The sequence below is a fragment of the Pelophylax lessonae genome, assembly GCF_965119305.1.
Source record: "Pelophylax lessonae genome assembly, chromosome: 1".
In the NCBI taxonomy this organism is placed as follows: Eukaryota; Metazoa; Chordata; class Amphibia; order Anura; family Ranidae; genus Pelophylax; species Pelophylax lessonae.
Window position 1 is genome coordinate 32,609,776 of NC_138768.1, and position 22,148 is coordinate 32,631,923.

Here is a 22,148-nt window from a genome sequence, read left to right on the forward strand (position 1 = left end):
ACAGCTCATCACACTGAACACACCATCCCCACTGTCAAACATGGTGGTGGCTGCATCATGGTTTGGGCCTGCTTTTCTTCAGCAGGGACAGGGAAGATGGATGGAACCAAATACAGGACCATTCTGGAAGAAAACCTGATGGAGTCTGCAAAAGACCTGAGACTGGGACGAGGAATTTGTCTTCCAACAAGACAATGATCCAAAACATAAAGCAAAATCTACAATGGAATGGTTCACAAATAAACATATCCAGGTGTTAGAATGGCCAAGTCAAAGTCCAGACCTGAATCCAATCGAGAATCTGTGGAAAGAACTGAAAACTGCTGTTCACAAACGCTCTCCATCCAACCTCACTGAGCTCGAGCTGTTTTGCAAGGAGGAATGGGCAAAAATTTCAGTCTCTCGATGTGCAAAACTGATAGAGACATACCCCAAGCGACTTCCAGCTGTAATCGCAGCAAAAGGTGGCGCTACAAAGTATTAACTTAAAGGGGCTGAATAATTTTGCATGCCCAATTTTTCAGTTTTTTATTTGTTAAAAAAGTTTGAAATATCCAATAAATTTTGTTCCACTTCATGGTTGTGTCTGACTTGTTGTTGATTCTTAAAAAAAAAATTACAGTTTTATATCTTTATGTTTGAAGCCTGAAATGTGGCAAAAGGTTGAAAAGTTCAAGGGGGCCGAATACTTTCGCAATGCACTGTATATAGAGGAATTAGGACCTCCTTCCTCCTCCTGGTGACCCCTCTAGCGATGAACTCCATCTTAAATAAGCACCCCTAGATCATTTTCCTCTGTAATTCTGATCAATACTCAATATGGGTTGCCAATGATTATTTTGGGTTTTTATATGTGCCAACAATGTTGCAGTATCTTTGTCAAAAAAAAAAATAAAAAAAACAGCAAGTCTTCTTACACAGAATATTACTGAACAACTCACCTCTCTTCTGTAAGAGATCGATGGAGACCGATTCGGTGCTGCCATCAGGAGAAAGACAAAACTCAGCCGGGGGGCGCTCTGTGACGGAAAAATAATCCGGGAAAAAATCACTGGAACTGAGAGATGAAGACTTTCCTGTGGAGAGGAATTAATAATTAGCTGTATAAGAATGAAAACTAAATAGATGAAGGTCATCAGGAGGATATGAAGAATCAGAGATGCAAGAGATACTGTATCACCAACAGAAAGAGTCCGGGTCTCTGCCCTAATTATACACCTTTACCGTCTACAGCAACTATGGATAAATCTCTCTCGTATATCACTATAGATGAGACATGTGTAAAAATCAATCTTGTTCCATGTTGCCACCTCACTCCCTGACCTCAGAGCAGAATAATGGAGGCCAAATTAAAATTATTGTTAGGAGATGGGATTCCCTGCCAACTGTCAACATTTGTGATGTAATTGACCCACAAAAGGAAGTACTATGCACTATATGGCCGAATGTTTGTAGACAATACTCCAAATTATTGAGTTCAGTTTGTTTCCAGTAAGAGCAATAATAATGATAAAGAATACGAAGACATTGTGAAATATTGTGCTCTTCCAACCTTGTGGCAACAATTCTGGTGGGTCCTTTTCTGTTCCAGCATGACTGTGCCCAGTGCTGTATCTTGGCCTAGGCCAACAAGGCCCAGGCCTAGGGCAGCACTTTGCTGGGGGGCAGCAAAAAAGCTGATGGGGCTGCACTGATATGCTGCTCTGATGGGCACTAATAGACTGCACTGTTGGCCACTGATGAGGCAGGACTGATAAGCTGCACTGATAGGGCTGCACTGATAAGGCAGCACTGATATGATGCACTGGTGGCCACTGATGGGGCTGCACTGATGAGACTGCACTGATGGACAGTAATGAGGCTGCACTGATGAGCACTGATAAGGCTGCACTGATGGGCACTGATGTAGCTGAACTTATGGGAACTGACGAGGCTTCACTGATGGGCACTGATAGACTGTGGTTGTGGTCTGTGGTTTACAGATGACAGGGTGGGTCATAAACAGGAAAGGGTGTGGCCTTTACAGGACGGGGTGGGTCATATTTAAATTAGGGGTGCCCAAGTTTAGTCAGGCCTAGGGCAGCACAAAACCTAAATACACCACTGACTGTGCCCCTGTGTACAAAGCCAGCTCCATAAAGACATGGTTTGACCAGCTTGGTTTGGAGGAACTCAAGTGGCCTTCAGTCCTGACCTCAACCCAACTGAACAGTTTTGAGATGAATTAAAATGCTGAATGAGAGGCAAGTCTTCTCATTCAACATCAGTACCTGACCGCAACTCTACTGAACACATTTGGGAAGAATTGGAACACTGATTGTGAGCCAGGTCTTCTCATCCAACAACAGTAGATATGTGTTGTGGCAACAATTCTGGTGGGTCCTTTTCTGTTCCAGCATGACTGTGCCCCTGTGTACAAAGCCAGCTCCATAAAGACATGGTTTGGCCAGTTTGGTTTGGAGGAACTCAAGTGGCCTTCAGTCCTGACCTCAACCCAACTGAACAGCTTTGAGATGAATTAAAATGCTGATTGAGAGCCAAGTCTTCTCATTCAACATCAGTACCTGACCGCAACTCTACTGAACATCTTTGGGATGAATTGGAACACTGATTTTGAGCCAGGTCTTCTCATCCAACGTCAGTAGCTGACCCAAAGGGGCCTACATTCCCACAGACCCCCTCCAACATCTTGTGGAAGCCCTGCACTCTGTACATAATGCACTCCTGAACTCTGCATTCTGTATGTAGCTCACCCCAGATCCAACTGGCCCTTTGAGGGCAATCATACTGCTTATGCGGTCCTTTGATGAAATTGAGTTTGAAGAAATTGAGTTTGACACCCCTGCTTTAGGTTCAAGGCCCGATTTAGATGGGTTGTTGCCACTATGCCATACATGTGACCAGTTATGACACAACCATTTGAGGACTTCTAAGTTCAGCTGAAAGCTGACATGAGCACACTGGCAACTGTGATAGAAATCACCAAAGGCACGCCTTGAATGTAACAGTCAAATCTGTGGGTATAATTCTACTTTATCTTCCTAAATTACCCCCCCCCCCCCACGTTTTGCCCTGGTCACATGACAATCCTCCAGTCCGCACCATGAGGCCGTGAATGGTTGCCACTGATACTGCTGGGAAAGTCGAAGAAGTGGTTCCTCTTGGATATCTTCGTCTCCTGCCTCCTGTCCAGGCTTCCGGCCAGTCCCGCCAGCCCATGAACTCGGTCAAGGCCCAGTGGGTTTCGACGCCTGTACTCCCTCCACTTCAGGGCTTGCGGGGACAGGTGATTGGCTAGATGTTCCCATGATAGGCAGCAGTAGCAAATTAGAGAAGAGAGAAAAGCAGAGAGGAGGTGGAGGTTAGTGATAGGGCAGAGTGTGCAGGAGCAGAGCAGCAGTTACCATAAAAGTGTTATTAGTTATAATGAGGAATATAGACCAGGATAGACATCAATGAGAATATAGACCAGGATAGACATCAATAAGAATATAGACCAGGATAGACATCAATGAGAATATAGACCAGGATAGACATCAATGAGAATGTAGACCAGGATAGACATCAATGAGAATGTAGACCAGGATAGACATCAATGAGAATGTAGACCGGGATAGACATCAATGAGAATATAGACCAGAATAGACATAAATGAGAATATAGACCAGGATAGACATCAATTAGAATACAGACCAGGATAGACATCAATGAGAATATAGACCAGAATAGACATAAATGAGAATATAGACCAGGGTAGACATCAATTAGAATACAGACCAGGATAGACATCAATGAGAATATAGACCAGAATAGACATAAATGAGAATATAGACCAGGATAGACATAAATGGGAATACAGACATCAATGAGAATATAGACCAGGATAGACATCAATGAGAATATAGACCAGGATAGACATCAATGAGAATGTAGACCAGGATAGACATCAATGAGAATATAGACCAGGATAGACATCACTGAGAATATAGACCAGGATAGACATCAATGAGAATGTAGACCAGGATAGACATAAATGGGAATATAGACCAGGATAGACATCAATGAGAATATAGACCAGGATAGACATCACTGAGAATATATACCAGGATAGACATCAATGAGAATGTAGACCAGGATAGACATCAATGAGAATATAGACGAGGATAGACATCAATGACACCCAAAGACAAATCCGGGAAACAGTCAGCATTCAGGGGGGCACATATTGTGTAACACAACCTAAAAACAGTGTGGTGGAAAAGTCCACATTGCAGACTGAGGTACCCACAGTCCTTGTTTTTGATTTTAATAATTAAAGTTTTTTTTTTTTTTTTTTTTGGAAGAGCGATGATAAAGATGAACTCCGTTGTCTGGAGGTACAGTCAGGTCCATAAATATTGGGACATCAACACAATTCTAATCTTTTTGGCTCTATACACCACCACAATGGATTTGAAATGAAACAAGATGTGCTTTAACTGCAGACTTTCAGCTTTAATTTGAGGGTATTTACATCCAAATCAGGTGAAAGGTGTAGGAATTACAGCAGTTTGTATATGTGCCTCACACTTTTTAAGGGACCAAAAGTAATGGGACAATTGGCTTCTCAGCTGTTCCATGGCCAGGTGTGTGTTATTCCCTCATTATCCCATTTACAAGGAGCAGATAAAAGGTCCAGAGTTCATTTTAAGTGTGCTATTTGCATTTGGAATCTGTTGCTGTCAACTCTCAATATGAGATCCAAAGAGCTGTCACTATCAGTGAAGCAAGCCATCATTAGGCTGAAAAAACAAAACAAACCCATCAGAGAGAGAGAAAAAACATTAGGTGTGGCCAAATCAACTGTTTGGAACATCCTTAAAAAGAAAGAACTCACCAGTGAGCTCAGCAACACCAAAAGACCCGGAAGACCGCGGAAAACAGCTGTGGTGGATGACTGAAGAATTATTTCCCTGGTGAAGAAAATACCCTTCACAACAGTTGGCCAGATCAAGATCACTCTCCAGGAGGTAGGTGTATGTGTGTCAAAGTCAACAATCAAGAGAAGACTTCACCAGAGTGAATACAGAGGGTTCACCACAAGATGTAAACCATTGGTGAGCCTCACAAACAGGAAGGCCAGATTAGAGTTTGCCAATCAACATCTAAAAAAGCCTTCACAGTTCTGGAACAACATCCTATGGACAGATGAGACCAAGATCAACTTGTACCAGAGTGATGGGAAGAGAAGAGTATGGAGAAGGAAAGGAACTGCTCATGATCCAAAGCATACCACCTCATCAGTGAAGCATGGTGGTGGTAGTGTCATGGCGTGGGCATGTATGGCTGCCAATGGAACTGGTTCTCTTGTATTTATTGATGATGTGACTGCTGACAAAAGCAGCAGGATGAATTCTGAAGTGTTTCAGGCAATATTATCTGCTCATATTCAGCCAAATGCTTCAGAACGCATTGGACGACGCTTCACAGTGCAGATGGACAATGACCCGAAGCATACTGCGAAAGCAACCAAAGAGTTTTTTAAGGGAAAGAAGTGGAATGTTATGCAATGGCCAAGTCAATCACCTGACCTGAATCCGATTGAGCATGCATTTCACTTGCTGAAGACAAAACTGAAGGGAAAAAGCCCCAAGAACAAGCAGGAACTGAAGACAGTTGCAGTAGAGGCCTGGCAGAGCATCACCAGGGATGAAACCCAGCGTCTGGTGATGTCTATGTGTTCCAGACTTCAGGCTGTAATTGACTGCAAAGGATTTGCAACCAAGTATTAAAGAGGAAAAGTTTGATTTATGATTGTTAATCTGTCCCATTACTTTTGGTCCCTTAAAAAGTGGGAGGCACATATACAAACTGTTATAATTCCTACACCGTTCACCTGTTTTGGATGTAAATACCCTCAAAATAAAGCTGAAAGTCTGCAGTTAAAGCACGTCTTGTTTGTTTCATTTCAAATCCATTGTGGTGGTGTATAGAGCCAAAAAGATTAGAATTGTGTCGATGTCCCAATATTTATGGACCTGACTGTATTTGCAAGTGTGAAAGCAAGCTTGCAGTTGCAGCTACCAAAACATGGGGACTTCTGATGCAGAGTTTATAAAACAAAAAACCAACAGAGGTAGCACTGGCCAAGTGTATTATCCTCAAGAGCAATATATGTTTGGTACAGGCATATCACATGGAGGACTGTTCTCCTATGTCTCCATGTTCTCCTATGTCTCCATGTTCTCCTATGTCTCCATGTTCTCCTATGTCTCCCCAGCATGTTCTCCTATGTCTCCATGTTCTCCTATGTCTCCATGTTCTCCTATGTCTCCATGTTCTCCTATGTCTCCCCAGCATGTTCTCCTATGTCTCCATGTTCTCCTATGTCTCCATGTTCTCCCATGTCTCCATGTTCTCCTATGTCTCCATGTTCTCCTATGTCTCCATGTTCTCCTATGTCTCCATGTTCTCCTATGTCTCCATGTTCTCCTATGTCTCCCCAGCATGTTCTCCTATGTCTCCATGTTCTCCTATGTCTCCATGTTCTCCTATGTCTCCATGTTCTCCTATGTCTCCATGTTACATAGTTACATAGTAGATGAGGTTGAATAAAGACAATAGTCCATCCAGTTCAACCTGTGTAGGTGTGTGTGGCTGTAATCATCTCACATAGCCCTGAATGTTCTGATCCTTGAGATGTACGTCTAGAAGTCTTTTGAAAGCCACCATACTACCCGCAGAAACCACCTCTTGTGGTAGAGAATTCCACAATCTTGTAGCCCTAACAGTAAAGAACCCCCTGCATTGCCTGAGGTTAAAACGCTTCTCCTCTAATCGCATTGTATGCCCCCGAGTCCTCATGCAATCCCTGCGACTGAACAGCTTTTCTTCTATGCCTAGATCCCCATTGAGATATTTAAAAATTGCTATCATGTCCCCCCTCTTCTATGTCTCCATGTTCTCCTATGTCTCCATGTTATCCTATGTCTCCATGTTATCTTTTGTGTCCATGTTATCCTATGTGTCCATGTTATCCTATATCTCCATGTTATCCTATGTGTCCATGTTCTCCTATGTCTCCATGTTCTCCTATATGTCCATGTTCTCCTATGTCTCCATGTTCTCCTATGTCTCCATGTTATCCTATGTCTCCGTGTTCTCCTATGTCTCCATGTTCTCCTATGTCTCCATGTTATCTTTTGTGTCCATGTTATCCTATGTCTCCATGTTATCCTATGTCTCCATGTTCTCCTATGTCTCCATGTTCTCCTATGTCTCCATGTTCTCCTATGTCTCCATGTTATCTTTTGTGTCCATGTTATCCTATGTCTCCATGTTATCCTATGTCTCCATGTTCTCCTATGTGTCCATGTTCTCCTATGTCTCCACGTTCTCCTATGTCTCCACGTTCTCCTATGTCTCCGTGTTCTCCTATGTCTCCATGTTCTCCTATGTCTCCATGTTATCCTATGTCTCCATGTTCTCCTATGTCTCCGTGTTCTCCTATGTCTCCATGTTCTCCTATGTCTCCATGTTCTCCTATGTCTCCGTGTTCTCCTATGTCTCCGTGTTCTCCTATGTCTCCATGTTCTCCTATGTCTCCATGTTCTCCTGTGTCTCCATGTTCTCCTATGTCTCCATGCACACACAGGCTGTTATCAGCAGTTTATGGCAGGGGCGTTTTCTGGCTGTAAAAAAACCCGAAAACTAGTGGGGTTTTGAGTGGCGTTTTTCAGCTGTAAAAACGCTCTAATGTCAATAAACGCTGATAAACGCCAAAAATTGCTGCTAACTGGCGTTTTTTGAAGTTTTTTTATTCCATTGCTTTATTTAAACCTGGGTTGTGTTTGGAGGTGTCGTTGATGGAACATAGCCTGGGGTCACACTGGCGCATGCTGAACACCGCATGCGATTTTCACCAAAAACGCACCGCATGACGTCACGTCCGGGTTACTTGGCTGCTAAAGACGGCAGATTAAAAAAACGACTGTATGCAAAAATGCCGTCTTTGGCGTTTTGAATACATCGAAGTGCAGAGGAGGGGTTTGGGGTCTTTTAGACCCCCGATCTCTCCATAAAGAGTACCTGTCACTACATATTGCTGTCACAAGGGATGTTTATATTGCTTGTGACAGCAATAAAGGTGATCAGATTTATTTTTTTTTTTTTTTTAAAACCTGTGTTAAAATGAAAAAAAAAAAATAAAATAAATAGGAAAAAAAAATGTTATCCGCCCCGTCGCCGTTAGCTCGCGCACGAAAGGAAAACGCATATGGAAGTCGAGCCGGGAATGAAATCGCTGTTCAAACCACACATGAGGTATCGCCGCAATCGCCAGAGCGTGAGCAATAATTAAAAAAAAAAAAAAAGAGCTACACTCTAACTCTAAACTGGTAACCATTAACATTTTTTAAAGCGTCGCCTATGGAGATTTCTATTGACCGTAGTTTGTCGCCATTACGCGGGTGTGCGCAATTTTAAACCGTAACATGTTGGGTATCTATTTACTCGGTGTGACATCATCTTTCACAATATACAAAAAAAAATGGGCTAACTTTACTGTTTAGTATTTTTTAAATGCAGTGAAATGTGATTTTATGTAATTTTTCCAACAAAATGGGCTTTGAAAGACCGCTGCGCAAATACCGCCTGACAAAAAATATTGCAACGACCGCCATTTTATTCTCCAGAGTCTTTGCTAAAAATATATATATATATAATGTTTGGGGGTTCTAAGTAATTTTCTAGAAAAAAATACTGATTTTAACTTGTAAACAAAAAGTGTCCGAAATAGGGCTGGGGCTTAAGTGGTTAAAATCGCCCTGAAGTCGCCAAAAATAGTGCAGAAACTACTTTTGGGAATCGGTGCGGTGTCGCAAAGTCAGGGTTGCACCAATTCAGACAGTGACGTTGCCGGCAATAGGCTCTGATTTGACATGCGATTTGACATTTCAAATCGCATGTCAAATCTGCCCGATGTGAACGGGGGCTTAATGTTCCATGTATGACACCTCGAAACAGATTGCAAAATGCAGTGAGCTGGACGGAATTGCATCGTATGAGTGTTCACACCCATGCAATGCGATTTTGATGCTGGGGAAAAAAGGGTCCACGTTTGCATCAAAATGTTGTAGGACCGTTTTTTCCCCACACGTAAATCTTATCACATGGGTGTGACTTTTCATGCGATGCAATTCTGGCAAGCATTGCATTGTGGAAAAGTCAGAGTTACTAAAATAGCAGAGAGGTGATTTTTAGCTAAAAACGCCCAAAAAGCGCTAAAAAATGCCAATGCAAAAAAGCTAAAAAATGCTGAAAAACTCACTACAAAGCTACTGACGTTTTTATAACATCCCGTGAAGCTATGTTCACATGTGGGCATAGCGGATCGCGGGCAGAATCACCGCGATTCTGCCCGCGATCCAGAAATCATTGCAAATCGCGGGACGCCTGTGCGATGCCCGTGATTTGCAATGGCACCCCAAACGCTGTGCGATGTTGCCGCGATTCGGCAGGAGGAAATCGCGGTAAAATCGCGCAAACAGAATCGCGGGACGCACCAAAAAAGGTACAAGAGCTTCTATTGTGCGTCATGCGTCATGCGATTCTGTTTGCGCAATGTTACCGCGATTCGGCAGGCGCAAATCGCGGCAACATCGCACAGCGTTTGGGGTGCCATTGCAAATCACAGGCGTTGCACCGGCGTCCCGCGATTTGCAATGATTTCCGGACAGCGGGCCCGCGATCCGATACGCCCACATGTGAACGTAGCCTAAAGTCAATAGCAAAGTCAATAAATTTTCCGATAGGATACCGGACTGGCCTTAATCCGATGGGGATCGGTGGACGGCTGCTGGGTCCACTAGACGGACTTGGCTAAGCGCATGCGCGTGAAACGCGTCGTCACGGCAGCACTCTCTCTCAATGCGTACCAGGCTGGTTCTTCCTGCCTCCGGGTTACGACACTTCCGCCCTGTGGGTTTGAGCCGCAGTGATGTCACATGGGAGCAGTGCCGGGACAAGGTCATCTAGAGCCCAGGGCAAACATGCCAACCCCCTTCCCCCCCCCCCCCCAAGATGTATGAGTATTATGTGTTAGCAAAAATCCCCTCCCACCCAAAATAAATTGAGCATGAATCCCCCCATCCTCCAAGTACAAATCCCCCCTCCAAGAACAAATCTCAAATACAAGCTCAAATCCTCTCTCACCTCATATGCCCCCATCACAAATCCCACCCCCCCCCCCCCCAAAAAAAATCCTCCTTCCTAGCCCAAACCCTCTGCCCCTCAAATTTCCCCTCTGAGCACAAATCTTCCTCCCTCCCCCTTACTCCAAATCCCCCTTCCAGCACAGATTCCCCTCCCCCAATCCCTCATCCTAGCACAACCCCCACCACCACCATATTACCTTTTCTAGAACAAACCCTCCAAATATCCCCTCCTAGTACAAATCCCCTTTCGCCCATCTCCCTCCTAACATGATTCCCCCCCCCACAAATCACCACTCCCCAAATTTCCCCTCCTAGAACAATTCTTGCCCCCCGCCACACCCCAAATTCCCCCTTACAACACAAATCCCCTCCCCCAGATCTCCTCATGGTGCCCCCACCTCACATGATACCACAGGGCGCCCTGCTGCCCACCCCTTGTCCCGGCTCTGCGTGGGAGTGCCGGTGGGCCCGGCTCCCGTTTGTGCGCAGCTTCTCTGAGCACAACGGTTCTTTGTATCCACCGGCTTGTTCATCCTTTGATAACACCAACATCCGGACAGCGCTGTCTCTCCTGGCTGCCTATTGGATGGTCATTTTTTTGATTTTTGACAGCTGCAGCGATGTGGTTCAGGAGAACTCAGTGTGGGGTGCCGCAGTGGTCGGCGCTGGGACCTTTTGTTGTAACATAAATCACATGCGAATTCAGCCATATAGATTGTATGGCTAAATTTGCATCGCATTCGGACCAGTCGTGCAGGACCATTTTTTTTTTGTTTGGTTTGCACCAGAATCGCATCGCATGGGTGTCTGATTCCTGTCTGAATGAACAGTTCGCAACAAAAAAAGGGCCCTGCGTGTTTTTGGAGTGGATTGGGTGCGATTTGAGCCATACAGAATAATGGCTCAAATCGCACTGCTGAAGAATCGCATGTGATTTGAACAGGAATGCGGTGCGATTTACAGTTTCAAATCGCATGTGGTTCCTGCACCGCATAGCGTAGTGCAGAAGAACCATATTTCTTCTGGATATTTTGCAAACATGTACACCAGAATCGTTGACAGCCAATGCGATTTTGGGCGCCGTTTACCTAACATACACACCCGCAGCGGTTCAAATCAACAGGGGGCAATTTGGAATATGCACAGAATTCGCATCGCATCAGTGTGAACCGGCCCCAAAGGGTGTGTTCAGTAGCGATGAGTTGAGGGGAGGGTTTGTGAAAAAAAAAACAGACAAAAGCGTGCAAAAATGCTTCTTTAACCGCTTCCGGACCGCCCACCGCAGATTTACTGCGGCAGGCTGACCCTTCTGTGTGAAACGACGTAGATCTACGTCGGTTGCGTGCCTGCAGCTAGAGGGCGAGCGTGCGCCACCGGCGGCGCGCTCCCACCCCCACTCGGCAGTGGGGACTCCGATGCACGGACAGGCAGCTCTGATTGCCGCCTGACACCCGCGATCGTTCTCCGCTGAGAGAGAAGGACGATCGGCTGTTGTAAACACAGCCGACCATTCTTCTCCCTAGAATGATCACAGAGCGCCTGTGATCCTTCTATATAGGAACACAGGTCTATATGGTCATTTTAAAAGCCCCTCCCCCACACAGCTAGACACACTTCCCTAGGCTCACATTTAACCCCTTGATCACCCACTATCTTAGCCCATTCCCTGCCAGTGTCATTATTACAGTAACAGTGCATATGTATAGCACCAATTACTGTAGTAATGTCACTGGTCCCCCCAAAAGTCTCAGAAATGTCAGTTAGGGGTCCGATCTGTCCGCTGCAATGTCGCAGTCCTGCAAAAAAATCGCAGATCGCCGCCATTACTAGTAAAAAAAAAACAATAAAAATGACATAAATCTTTCCTGTAGTTATAAGTTTTGCACAAACCAATCATACTACGCTTATTGCGATTTTATTTTTATTACCCAAAATATGTAGCAGTAAAAAAAATTGGCCTAAAATGTTAAAAAAAATTTGATTTTTAATTTTTTTGATTTGGGAATGTTATATAGCAGAATGTGAAAAATATTTTCTTTTTTTTTTTTTTCAGAATTGTTGCTGTTTTTTGTTTATAGAAAATAAAAATCGCACAGGTGATCAAATACCACCAAAAGAAAGCTCTGTTTGTGGGGGAAAAAAGGACATCAATTTTTTTTGGGTACAGCGTTGCACCACCACACAATAGTCCGTTAAAGTAACCCAGTGCCGAATCGCAAAAAATGGCCTGGTCATTAAGGGGGCAAATCTTTCAGGTTCAGAAGTGGTTAAAATCAAAAATAGCACATATGGCCACTAGATGGCGCCAAGTATCTTATGAATTTTCTATGATATTTAGTGCCATCTAGTGATGTGAATATCGTGTTCATTAACCAGGTGCCGACCGCCGCAAGTACATATACTGCGGCGGTCACCCCCGGCCAGGCAAAGTGACGTACCGGTACATCACTAGCCTGGGAGCCAATAGCGGGTGAGCGCGCCCGCCTCGGCTCGTTCACGGACACCTCCGTGCGAGTGACCGGCGGACCCGATGTCCGCCGGTCACTCGCGATCGTCCGCTGTGAAGGGAGAAAGGCAGGCGGCTAATGTAAACAAAGCCACCTGTCAGTCTTCCCTGTGTAACAGCACTGATCTAACGGTCCTGCTATGTAGGACCGTTGATCTGTGCTGTTACACCACTAGCCACATCCAATGACAGTTAGAAGCATGTCCCTAGGACACACTTATCCCCTCCCTCTCCAATAAAGTTAAACCCTTCCCTGCCAGTGTCATTTTTTACAGTAACAGTGCATATGTATAGCACTGATTACTGCAGTAATGTCACTGGTAACCCCAAAAGTGTCAAAAATGTCAGTCAAGGGTCCGATCTGTCCGCCGCAATGTCGCAGTCCCGCAAAAAAAAAAAATCGCAGATCGCCGCCATTACTCGTTAAAAAAAAACCAACAAAAATGCCAAAAATCTTTCCCTTAGTAAACGCAATAACTTTTGCGCAAACCAATCAAAATACGCTTGTTGCGATTTTTTTTTTTACCAAACATATGTAGCAGAAAACAAATTGGCCGAAAATGTTAAACAATTTTGATTTTTACATTTTTTTGGGGGGGAATTTCATTTAAAAAAATTTGAAAAATATTGTTATTTTTGCAAAATTGTCGCTCTTTTTTTGTTTATAGCGCATGATCAAAAAATCGCACAGGTGATCAAATACCACCAAAAGAAAGCTCTGTTTGTGGGAAAAAAAGGACGCCAAATTAATTTAGGTACAGCGTCGCACGACCGCGCAATTGTCCGTTAAAGTCACACAGTGCCGAATCGCAAAATAGGCCCTGGTCAGGAAGGGGGTAAAATCTTCCGGGGCTTAAGTGGTTAAGGGGGCAAATCCTTCTGGTCCAGAAGTAGTTAAAATCAAAAATAGCACATATGGCCACTAGATGGCGCCAAGTATCTTATGAATTTTCTATGATATCTAGTGATGTGAATATTGTGTTCATCATAAATCAATGAAAAGGATTTGTCAAGCGCAAGAAATAGCCTAAAAAAACAACTCTTTCTACTGCAGAAACAATACAACAATCCCATTCTACTGCAAATGCACTATAAATGGGAGAACTGCTATGCAGATTTTTTTTTATAAATACACCAGTTGGTGTTGTCAGACAGCAACAGAAAATGCCACTACTGGCGGGAGCTCCAGGTAAGAAACTTTGCAACAAAGTCATTTCACCCTTCTGGGGTTAATTTTAATATTAACCCCTTCTTACCTGGTGGGCTCAGCTGGATTAACTAACTCACCCACCCAGCGATTCCAGCACTTTCCTGCTGAGATCCGCCAAAAACTGAAAGAGTATTTGCAGATGATACTAAACTAAGCATGCCAATATCTTCTATGCAGGATGTGGAAACCTTACAAGCGGACCTGAACAAAATAACGGGTTGGGCAACTACATGGCAGATGAGGTTTAATGTTGAAAAATGTAAAGTAATGCACTTGGGGTCCAGAAACCAGAAAGCAAGCTACCCACTAGGGGGGGAACCTCTGGGTGAGTCTAGGATGGAAAAGGACCTGGGGGTACCGGTAGACAACAGGCTTGGCAGTGGCATGCAATGCCAAGCCGCTGCAAGCAAAGCCAACAGAATACTGGGATGTATAAAAAAGGGGATTCACTCCAGAAATAAAGAGATTATTCTCCCGCTCTACAAGACTCTGGTCCGGCCACATCTGGAGTATGCTGTCCAGTTCTGGGCACCGGTCCTCAGGAAGGATATGCTGGAACTGGAGAGAGTCCAGAGAAGGGCAACAAAAATAATTAGGGGAATGGAGGACATCAGCTATGAGGAAAGACTACAAGCACTGAACCTATTCTCTCTGGAGAAGAGACGATTGAGGGGGGATATGATATCAATGTACAAATACTGTACTGGCGACCCTAGCATATGGAAAAACCTATTCAGAGAAAGGAAATGCAATAAGACACGTGGCCACTCACTAAAACTAGAGGAAAGGCGGTTTAACCTTAAAGTACGTAAGGGGTTCTTCACTGTCAGAGCAGTAAGGATGTGGAATTCTCTTCCACAAGCAGTGGTATCAGCAGGGAGCATGATGGGCACCTTAGAGACCACAACATAGAGGGGTATACAATGTACAACATACAGGGGTATACAATGTACAACATACAGGGGTATACAACGTACAACATACAGGGGTATACAATGTACAACATACAGGGGTATACAATGTACAACATACAGGGGTATACAATGTACAACATACAGGGGTATACAATGTACAACATACAGGGGTATACAATGTACAACATACAGGGGTATACAACGTACAACATACAGGGGTATACAACGTACAACATACAGGGGTATACAATGTACGGTTAGCAGCAAACACACACACACACACATCATAGGTTGAACTGGATGGACTGATGTCTTTTTTCAACCTCACTAACTATGTAACTCCATGTTCCGCATCGCCATTTTCTTTGTGTCATTACCAGGAGACCGGCTGTCCCTTCTAGGTCATGAAAACTGGCCTTCTAATAACACTCACTAAGCATGCCCAGTGGGCCAAAGCCTCCTGGGATCTCTGACATGGGTATCTCAGGAGGCTTCATGCAGGTGAGGATGTCTCTCGCCTAGACGAGAAAGTTGGAAGCACATGAAGAACTCTGCAGAAAGGCACCCCCATAAAAAAAAAATTAAAAAAACATTTTTGTTGATAAATAGAAAAAGTCAGACTTTCTTACCATTCACTGGTCTTGCCATCATAACCTTCTCAGGAAAAGTTTTCACTTTGTTTTCTTCAGTTGTAGGATTGTCATTGGTGACCTCATGAAGGACGGTGTTCAGCAGAGGCAGCGAGGTGATTGGAGGAAGACCGTGCATGGACACCTGTGTGCTGGGTTCCTTCAAAGGTTCTCGCTTCACAATCGACCTCTGAACCTCTACTTTAGGGGAGACCTCATGCTTTCGGCTGGGTTTGGCCGCTCCCGGAAGCGTGGTGCCCCTGGCTTGCGTTGACCTAAAAGGCAAGAGATTGGCTGACATCGGGCAGGAGCGGCTTCTGGGAGGCTGGTTCTCCTTGGTCTTCTCTGGAGATGGAGAGCTGGACGAGCCGGAGTCCAAACTCTGAAAGAAGGTGGCGTTATTCCTAATAGGAGAGTAGCTGCCCAGTGGTGAGGGCCGAGTTGTATCCGGGATCTGGGTCACATTCTGCTCATCTTTGGTATTTACCAGCCCATCCAAAGACAGTTTCCCAGCCACACTGATCATCCTGGGGTTGGCGCAGGTTGCTTCCATTTGCCCGGAGAGGGTGACTGGGGCTGAAGACTGGGTCTCTGACACATTGTGCTGACTGGACGACCGGCTGCCGGACAATCCATAGAGCTGGGAAAGGCTGGAGGTGAAGTGGCTGTGCAGTGGGCGAGTTTTTGGCTTGCTGAAATGATGCTGGAACACGAATGGCTGGATGGGTAGTGTGGTTGGGCGTTGATCCTTGCTATAGCGGAACACTGGTTTGGCCTCTGCTCCCATTCCTACAGAAAAAGCCAGATGTTGGAAATCAATGCCATCAATCAATCAATCAATCAAACAGCATTACGTAACAATAACTTCCAAAATAAGTTAAACCAAAACAACCCCAAACATGTCTATATGAGGTCACCAAACACCTGAGGAGCTTTACCTGGTAGCTCATCCCATTTCAATATCAATAGAAAATGATGATATATCTTAGCTTATGACTTACTGCTTTTGTTCAGCAGACTAAAGTTTGATACTTGAAAAATGTAATTCTAGAATTCACCAATAGGTGGCACTTTTGAAAAAAGAAATGTAAAACTCACAGTCTTAGTTACTAAATGGTGGTATATAACTCACATCTCTATACTGGGAATTGAAGGACATTTTAGCATCAATATTTGTGCACCTCTAGCCCCCCCCCAAAAAAAAAAGTGTGGAAGGGCAAGAACCTCTGTCAGATTTTTATTGCTTTCTGTGTCCCCACTGGAGAAATTCACCCTCACTTCCTGTTACTGCAAAGGAAACAAATCTCAAATCCAGGAATCAGAAAAGAAATCGACTCTTGCCCCACTGCAATGGTTAAATGCTTGTAATGTCTTGGAGGTACAGGAACAGGCAGAATTACTTATCCTTATATCCTTAGTACCCGGACCGATTTGCTGTACCAGGGCAAGGATGCAGGACTGCGCCCCTCCCCCACTGTTAATGCATGTCATTGAGTGGATTTACTGCCCTATGTTCATTCTTTGTCCCTGTAGCACTGCCCCCTAGAGGACTGCTGAGAATTGCACTTTCTGGATTCCCCTGGGTTACCCTTAGCAACTGATAGCAGACAAATAGCATTGAAAGTCCTTGGCTCAGATAATAATCAATCCAGGGGATGTTGGGTTTTGTGTTTTATTTAGAACTGGAATAGGAGAAGGGATGAGTGGGATACTCCAACTATGAACTATGCACAATCTTGAGGACAACTAGCTGTAGTGTGCGGAAAAGGCCGCTGCTTCACCTTGCCACAGAAGTGAAGATAGATGAATAGGTTCCTGCTTGAATTACTCTTCAGGGTTCTAACTTGGCACCCCCTTCTCACTTGCTGAGTGCGCTGACCTCCTGTCCACTGACTCTCCCTGGAGTGGTCCCCTTTCCTGGGCATACCCCCGGCAAGCTTCCCGGTACTCACGGACACTGGTTTTCCCAAGGTTGCTCTGCCTCCAACTCCACCAGTCAGCTTTCCTGGACCTCCTGGCTCAGCTCCACACTCCTGGCTCGCAAGGCCGACCACCTGTGACCACCATCCACTGCAGCAGAAGGAGAGACGAATGTCACCCTCCTTCTGGGACCTGGCTTCCCGCCCAAAGACACCCTGTCACATGTGCCCTTGGCTTTTATAACATATCCCAGGATGCACCACTGTTTGTGCCAACCCACTGGGATAGTTACAAGAGCCTGTGTGTCACTGGTTGGGTTTCCTCCACTGTCCAACAGGCGCCCCCTATTGGATACAGTGGGGACACTCCCTAGATGAATAACACCCTGGACACATGCAACAGGCCTAACTAGGCTTTACCTACCTAGCACCTACCTAGGAGGGTGCTGCATCCCATTGCTCCGCTGTGCCCAGGGCAGCCTGCCCTCCTGCCCACCCCTTGTTTGCCCTGCTTATCCTATCCCCGTTCTGACTGTCTCTGGTGCTTCCCTCCTCTCCTTTGACATGACCATCTGTGGTTGATCTCATCAGGCTCATTATTTACAATGTTGGCCTTTCACTCCGCACTGTATGTGGTGGGGGGCGAGCATGCGACTGCGACCAAGAGCGGCTTAGAAAGGAGGTTTCAGAGGACCGGTTACACCACTAGAGGGACCCTGCTTGAGTGTGGAATAAGTTAATGAGGCTCTTAACCTTACGAACAAAAAAATTGAAGTCATCAGCTACAAATAAGGTATCTTCTGACTTTTATTAAAAGGACACTTACCTGTCCAAGGGTCCAGCACCGTCCTCACCTGAGCCAGTTCTTCACCGGTCTCTCATGACATGTCCCAGAAGGGAAGGCTGCCAGCAAAGGGGGGGCTGAACTTCTGCTTGGGATTAAGTGATGGTGAACCTTGGCACCCCAGATGTTTTGGAACTACATTTCCGATGATGCTCCTCTACTGCACTGCAGAGTGCATGAGCATCATGGGAAATGTCGTTTTTGAAAACATCTGGGGTGCCAAGGTTCGCCATCACTGGCCTAGATGGTACAAGCGGTAGTGGAAGCGTGTGCCTGTCAAAACCAGGTACCTGCCCCCCCCCCCCCCCAAAAAAAAACAGTTTCCAAAGGAAATAGTAGGGTGGAGGGAGGCAGAAAAGCAGAACTTCCCATTTTCGGTAAAGTTTCACTTAAAGTATGTCTCCTAATTCTTGCACCCTTAGACATGATGAGCATGTAGCCCTTGACCTGCGATCTTAGGTGCGTTATCATGCATTTTTATGTGATAACAACAGAATGAGCGTTGATGGATGGTTGACTAGAGTTAAAATGCAATAGTGTGACCATGTCCCAATAGAGCAAAAGGTGAGGGGAAGTCTCCCGGTACAGACATGTTCTGGTGACAATGGCCAAAAGCAGGGGTTCCCCCTTATTGTAGAGCATGCATGATAATATCCTTTGGTATATCCTCCTGCTCCTGTGTAATGTGCCCTGCTCCCGTGTAATGTGCCCTGCTCCTGTGTAATGTGCCCTGCTCCTGTGTAATGTGCCCTGCACTCATGTAATATGCCCTTCTCCTATGTAATGTGCCCTTCTCCTATGTAATGTGCCCTGCTCCCATGTAATGTTTCCTGCTCCCATGTAATGTGCCCTGCTCCCATATAATGTGCCCTGCTCCCATATAATGTGCCCTGCTCCCATGTAATGTGCCCTGCTCCCATGTAATGTGCCCTGCTCCTGTGTAATGTGCCCTGCTCTCATGTAATATGCCCTTCTCCTATGTAATGTGCCCTTCTCCTATGTAATGTGCCCTGCTCCCATGTAATGTTTCCTGCTCCCATGTAATGTGCCATGCTCCCATATAATGTGCCCTGCTCCCATGTAATATGCCCTGCTCCCGTGTGATATGCCCTGCTCCCGTGTAAAGTTTCCTGCTCTCATGTAATGTGCCCTGCTCTCATATAATGTGCCCTGCTCCCATGTAATATGCCCTGCTCCCATGTGATATGCCCTGCTCCCGTGTAAAGTTTCCTGCTCTCATGTAATGTGCCCTGCTCCCATATAATGTGCCCTGCTCCCATGTAATATGCCCTGCTCCTGTGTGATATGCCCTGCTCCCGTGTAAAGTTTCCTGCTCTCATGTAATGTGCCCTGCTCCCATGTAATGTGCCCTGCTACTGTGTAATATGCCCTGCTCTCATGTAATGTGCCCTGCTCCCACGTAATGTGCCCTGCTCTCATGTAATGTGCCCTGATCCCATGTAATGTGCCGTGCTCCAATGAAATGTGCCCTGCTCCCATGTAATGTACCCTGCTCTCATGCAATGTGCCCTGCTCCCATGTAATGTGCCGTGCTCCCATGTAATGTGCCGTGCTCCCATGTAATGTGCCCTGCTCCCATGTAATGTGCCCTGCTCTCATGTAATGTGCCCTGCTCTCATGTAATGTACCGTGCTCCAATGTAATGTGCCCTGCTCCCATGTAATGTACCCTGCTCTCATGCAATGTACCCTGCTCCCATGTAATGTGCCGTGCTCCAATGTAATGTGCCGTGCTCCCATGTAATGTGCCCTGCTCCCATGTAATGTGCCCTGCTCCCATGTAATGTGCCGCGTTCCAATGAAATGTGCCCTGCTCCCATGTAATGTACCCTGCTCTCATGCAATGTACCCTGCTCCCATGTAATGTGCCCTGCTCCCATGTAATGTGCCCTGCTCTCATGTAATGTGCCCTGCTCCCATGTAATGTGCCGTGCTCCAAAGTAATGTGCCGTGCTCCAAAGTAATGTGCCGTGCTCCAATGTAATGTGCCCTGCTCCATGTAATGTGCCCTTCTCCCATGTAATGTGCCCTGCTCCCATGTAATGTGCCCTGCTCCCACATACAATCATTAACATACAAGCACCTGGGATGGACAAGGGGGGTGAGGGGCCTGGCAGGGAACAGCTAAGAAACTCCTTGCTTGCCTGCACTGCTCTGCATACAAAGAATGCAACCTACACATGAGTTGCCTGTGACTGACAGGTAGATTGCGGTGAATCCCCTTGGGACCTTTCACTGAACCCCAATTAAGAAACCCTGTAGTAGAGTCTGATTGGTTTACCCTATTGCCCCTCCCTCTCCTAATCTGGGTCATATACAGGGGATAACAGAAGGCAAAATATTTAAGCTAGATTGAGGTATCCTATAAAAAATACACTAAGGACTAGTGATGAACCAAACACACCTGAGATTGATTCGAGCACGGTTCAGTAAACATGAGTAAAATTGAGGTGCCAAATACAAATCCCATTGATGTCAATAGTAGCTGAATGTTTAAAATCAGGCCGTTTTCTAAGCTAATAGGCAAGGGGCTGTCAAACAAGTGGCACACCATATCCTTCAGGGGACAAAAACTGTTTTTTGTTTTTTTACTTTTTATATTTTTTGTGAATGAGTAGGGGTACTATGGTGTACCCACTATGATGGCCCTGAGTATGTGAGATATTCTATTTCTGGTTTGGGATGTGGAGAGCCTCAGCTAGGCTGGTGGGGAGGCAATTGTTTGGTTCTGGAGTTTGAGCTTCTCCCAGGGACCAAAAGGTAGAGAAAAATAATTTTGGATAGCCCTAAAGTCTTGAGTTCGTGAAAACATTTTCAGAAAACCCTTGAGTCTTTCCCACGGAGAAGCAATTTTGGATATCTCTAAAGTCCTGAGTTTGGGGAAACAGTTTCAGATAGCCCTGGAGTCTTCAGTTCGGAGAAAGAAATTCAGATAGCCCTGGCATCTTGAGTTTGGGAAAACAATTTCAGATAGCCCTTGAGTCTTGAGTTTGGGAAACAATTTCGGATAGCCCTGGAGTCTTGAGTTTGGGAAAAAATTTTGTATAGCCCTTGAGTCTTTAGTTTTGGGAAACAATTTCCTATAGCTCTTGAATCTTGAGTTAACTATTTCGGACAGCCCTGGAGTCTTGAGTTCAGAGAAAGAATTTCAGATAGCCCTGGCATCTTAAGTTTAGGGAAACAGTTTTGGATAGCCCTTGAGTCTTGAGTTGGGGAAACAATTTCAGATAGCCCTTGAGTTTTGAGTTTGGGGAAACTATTTCAGATAGCCCTGGAGTCGAGTTCGGAGAAGGAATTTCAGATAGCCCTGGCATCTTGAGTTTAGGGGAACAATTTTGGATAGCCCTTGAGTCTTGAGTTTGGGAAATAATTTTGGATAGCCCTTGAGTCATGAGTTTGGGAAACAATATTGGATAGCCCCGGAGTCGAGTTCCTTGAGCCCTTGAGTCTTGAGTTCAGAGAAAGAATTTCAGATAGCCCTGGCATCTTAAGTTTAGGGAAACAGTTTTGGATAGCCCTTGAGTTGGGGAAACAATTTCGGATAGCCCTTGAGTTTGGGGAAACTATTTCAGATAGCCCTGGAGTCGAGTTCGGAGAAGGAATTTCAGATAGCCCTGGCATCTTGAGTTTGGGGGAACAATTTTGGATAGCCCTTGAGTCTTGAGTTCGGGAAATAATTTTGGATAGCCCTTGAGTCTTGAGTTCGGGAAATAATTTTGGATAGCCCTTGAGTCATGAGTTTGGGAAACAATATTGGATAGCCCTGGAGTCTTGAATTTGGGGAAACACTTTCAGATAGTCCCGGAGTGTTGAGTTCGGGGACACAATTTCACACACCCCTGGAGTCTTGAGTTTGGGGAAACTATTTCAGATGGCCTTGGAGGTCTAAGTTCAAAGTAACTATTTTGGGTAG

General features: G+C 45.2%; 1 protein-coding gene across 4 annotated transcripts in view; it reads right to left on the bottom strand.

Moving 5' to 3' along the window:
• RUSC2 (RUN and SH3 domain containing 2) overlaps positions 1-22,148 on the bottom strand; it is a 132,700-nt gene that overhangs the window by 34,051 nt on the left and 76,501 nt on the right. For 3 of the 4 annotated variants that reach the window (XM_082257555.1, XM_082257557.1, XM_082257556.1), the window contains exons 3-5: positions 15,453-16,241; positions 3,103-3,294; positions 942-1,076 (exon numbers count right to left, since the gene is read on the bottom strand). In XM_082257555.1, the coding sequence (XP_082113681.1) occupies positions 942-1,076; positions 3,103-3,294; positions 15,453-16,241 (1,116 nt within the window). The remainder of the gene's footprint in view (positions 1-941; positions 1,077-3,102; positions 3,295-15,452; positions 16,242-22,148) is intronic. The other variant, XM_082257558.1, reaches the window with a different exon arrangement.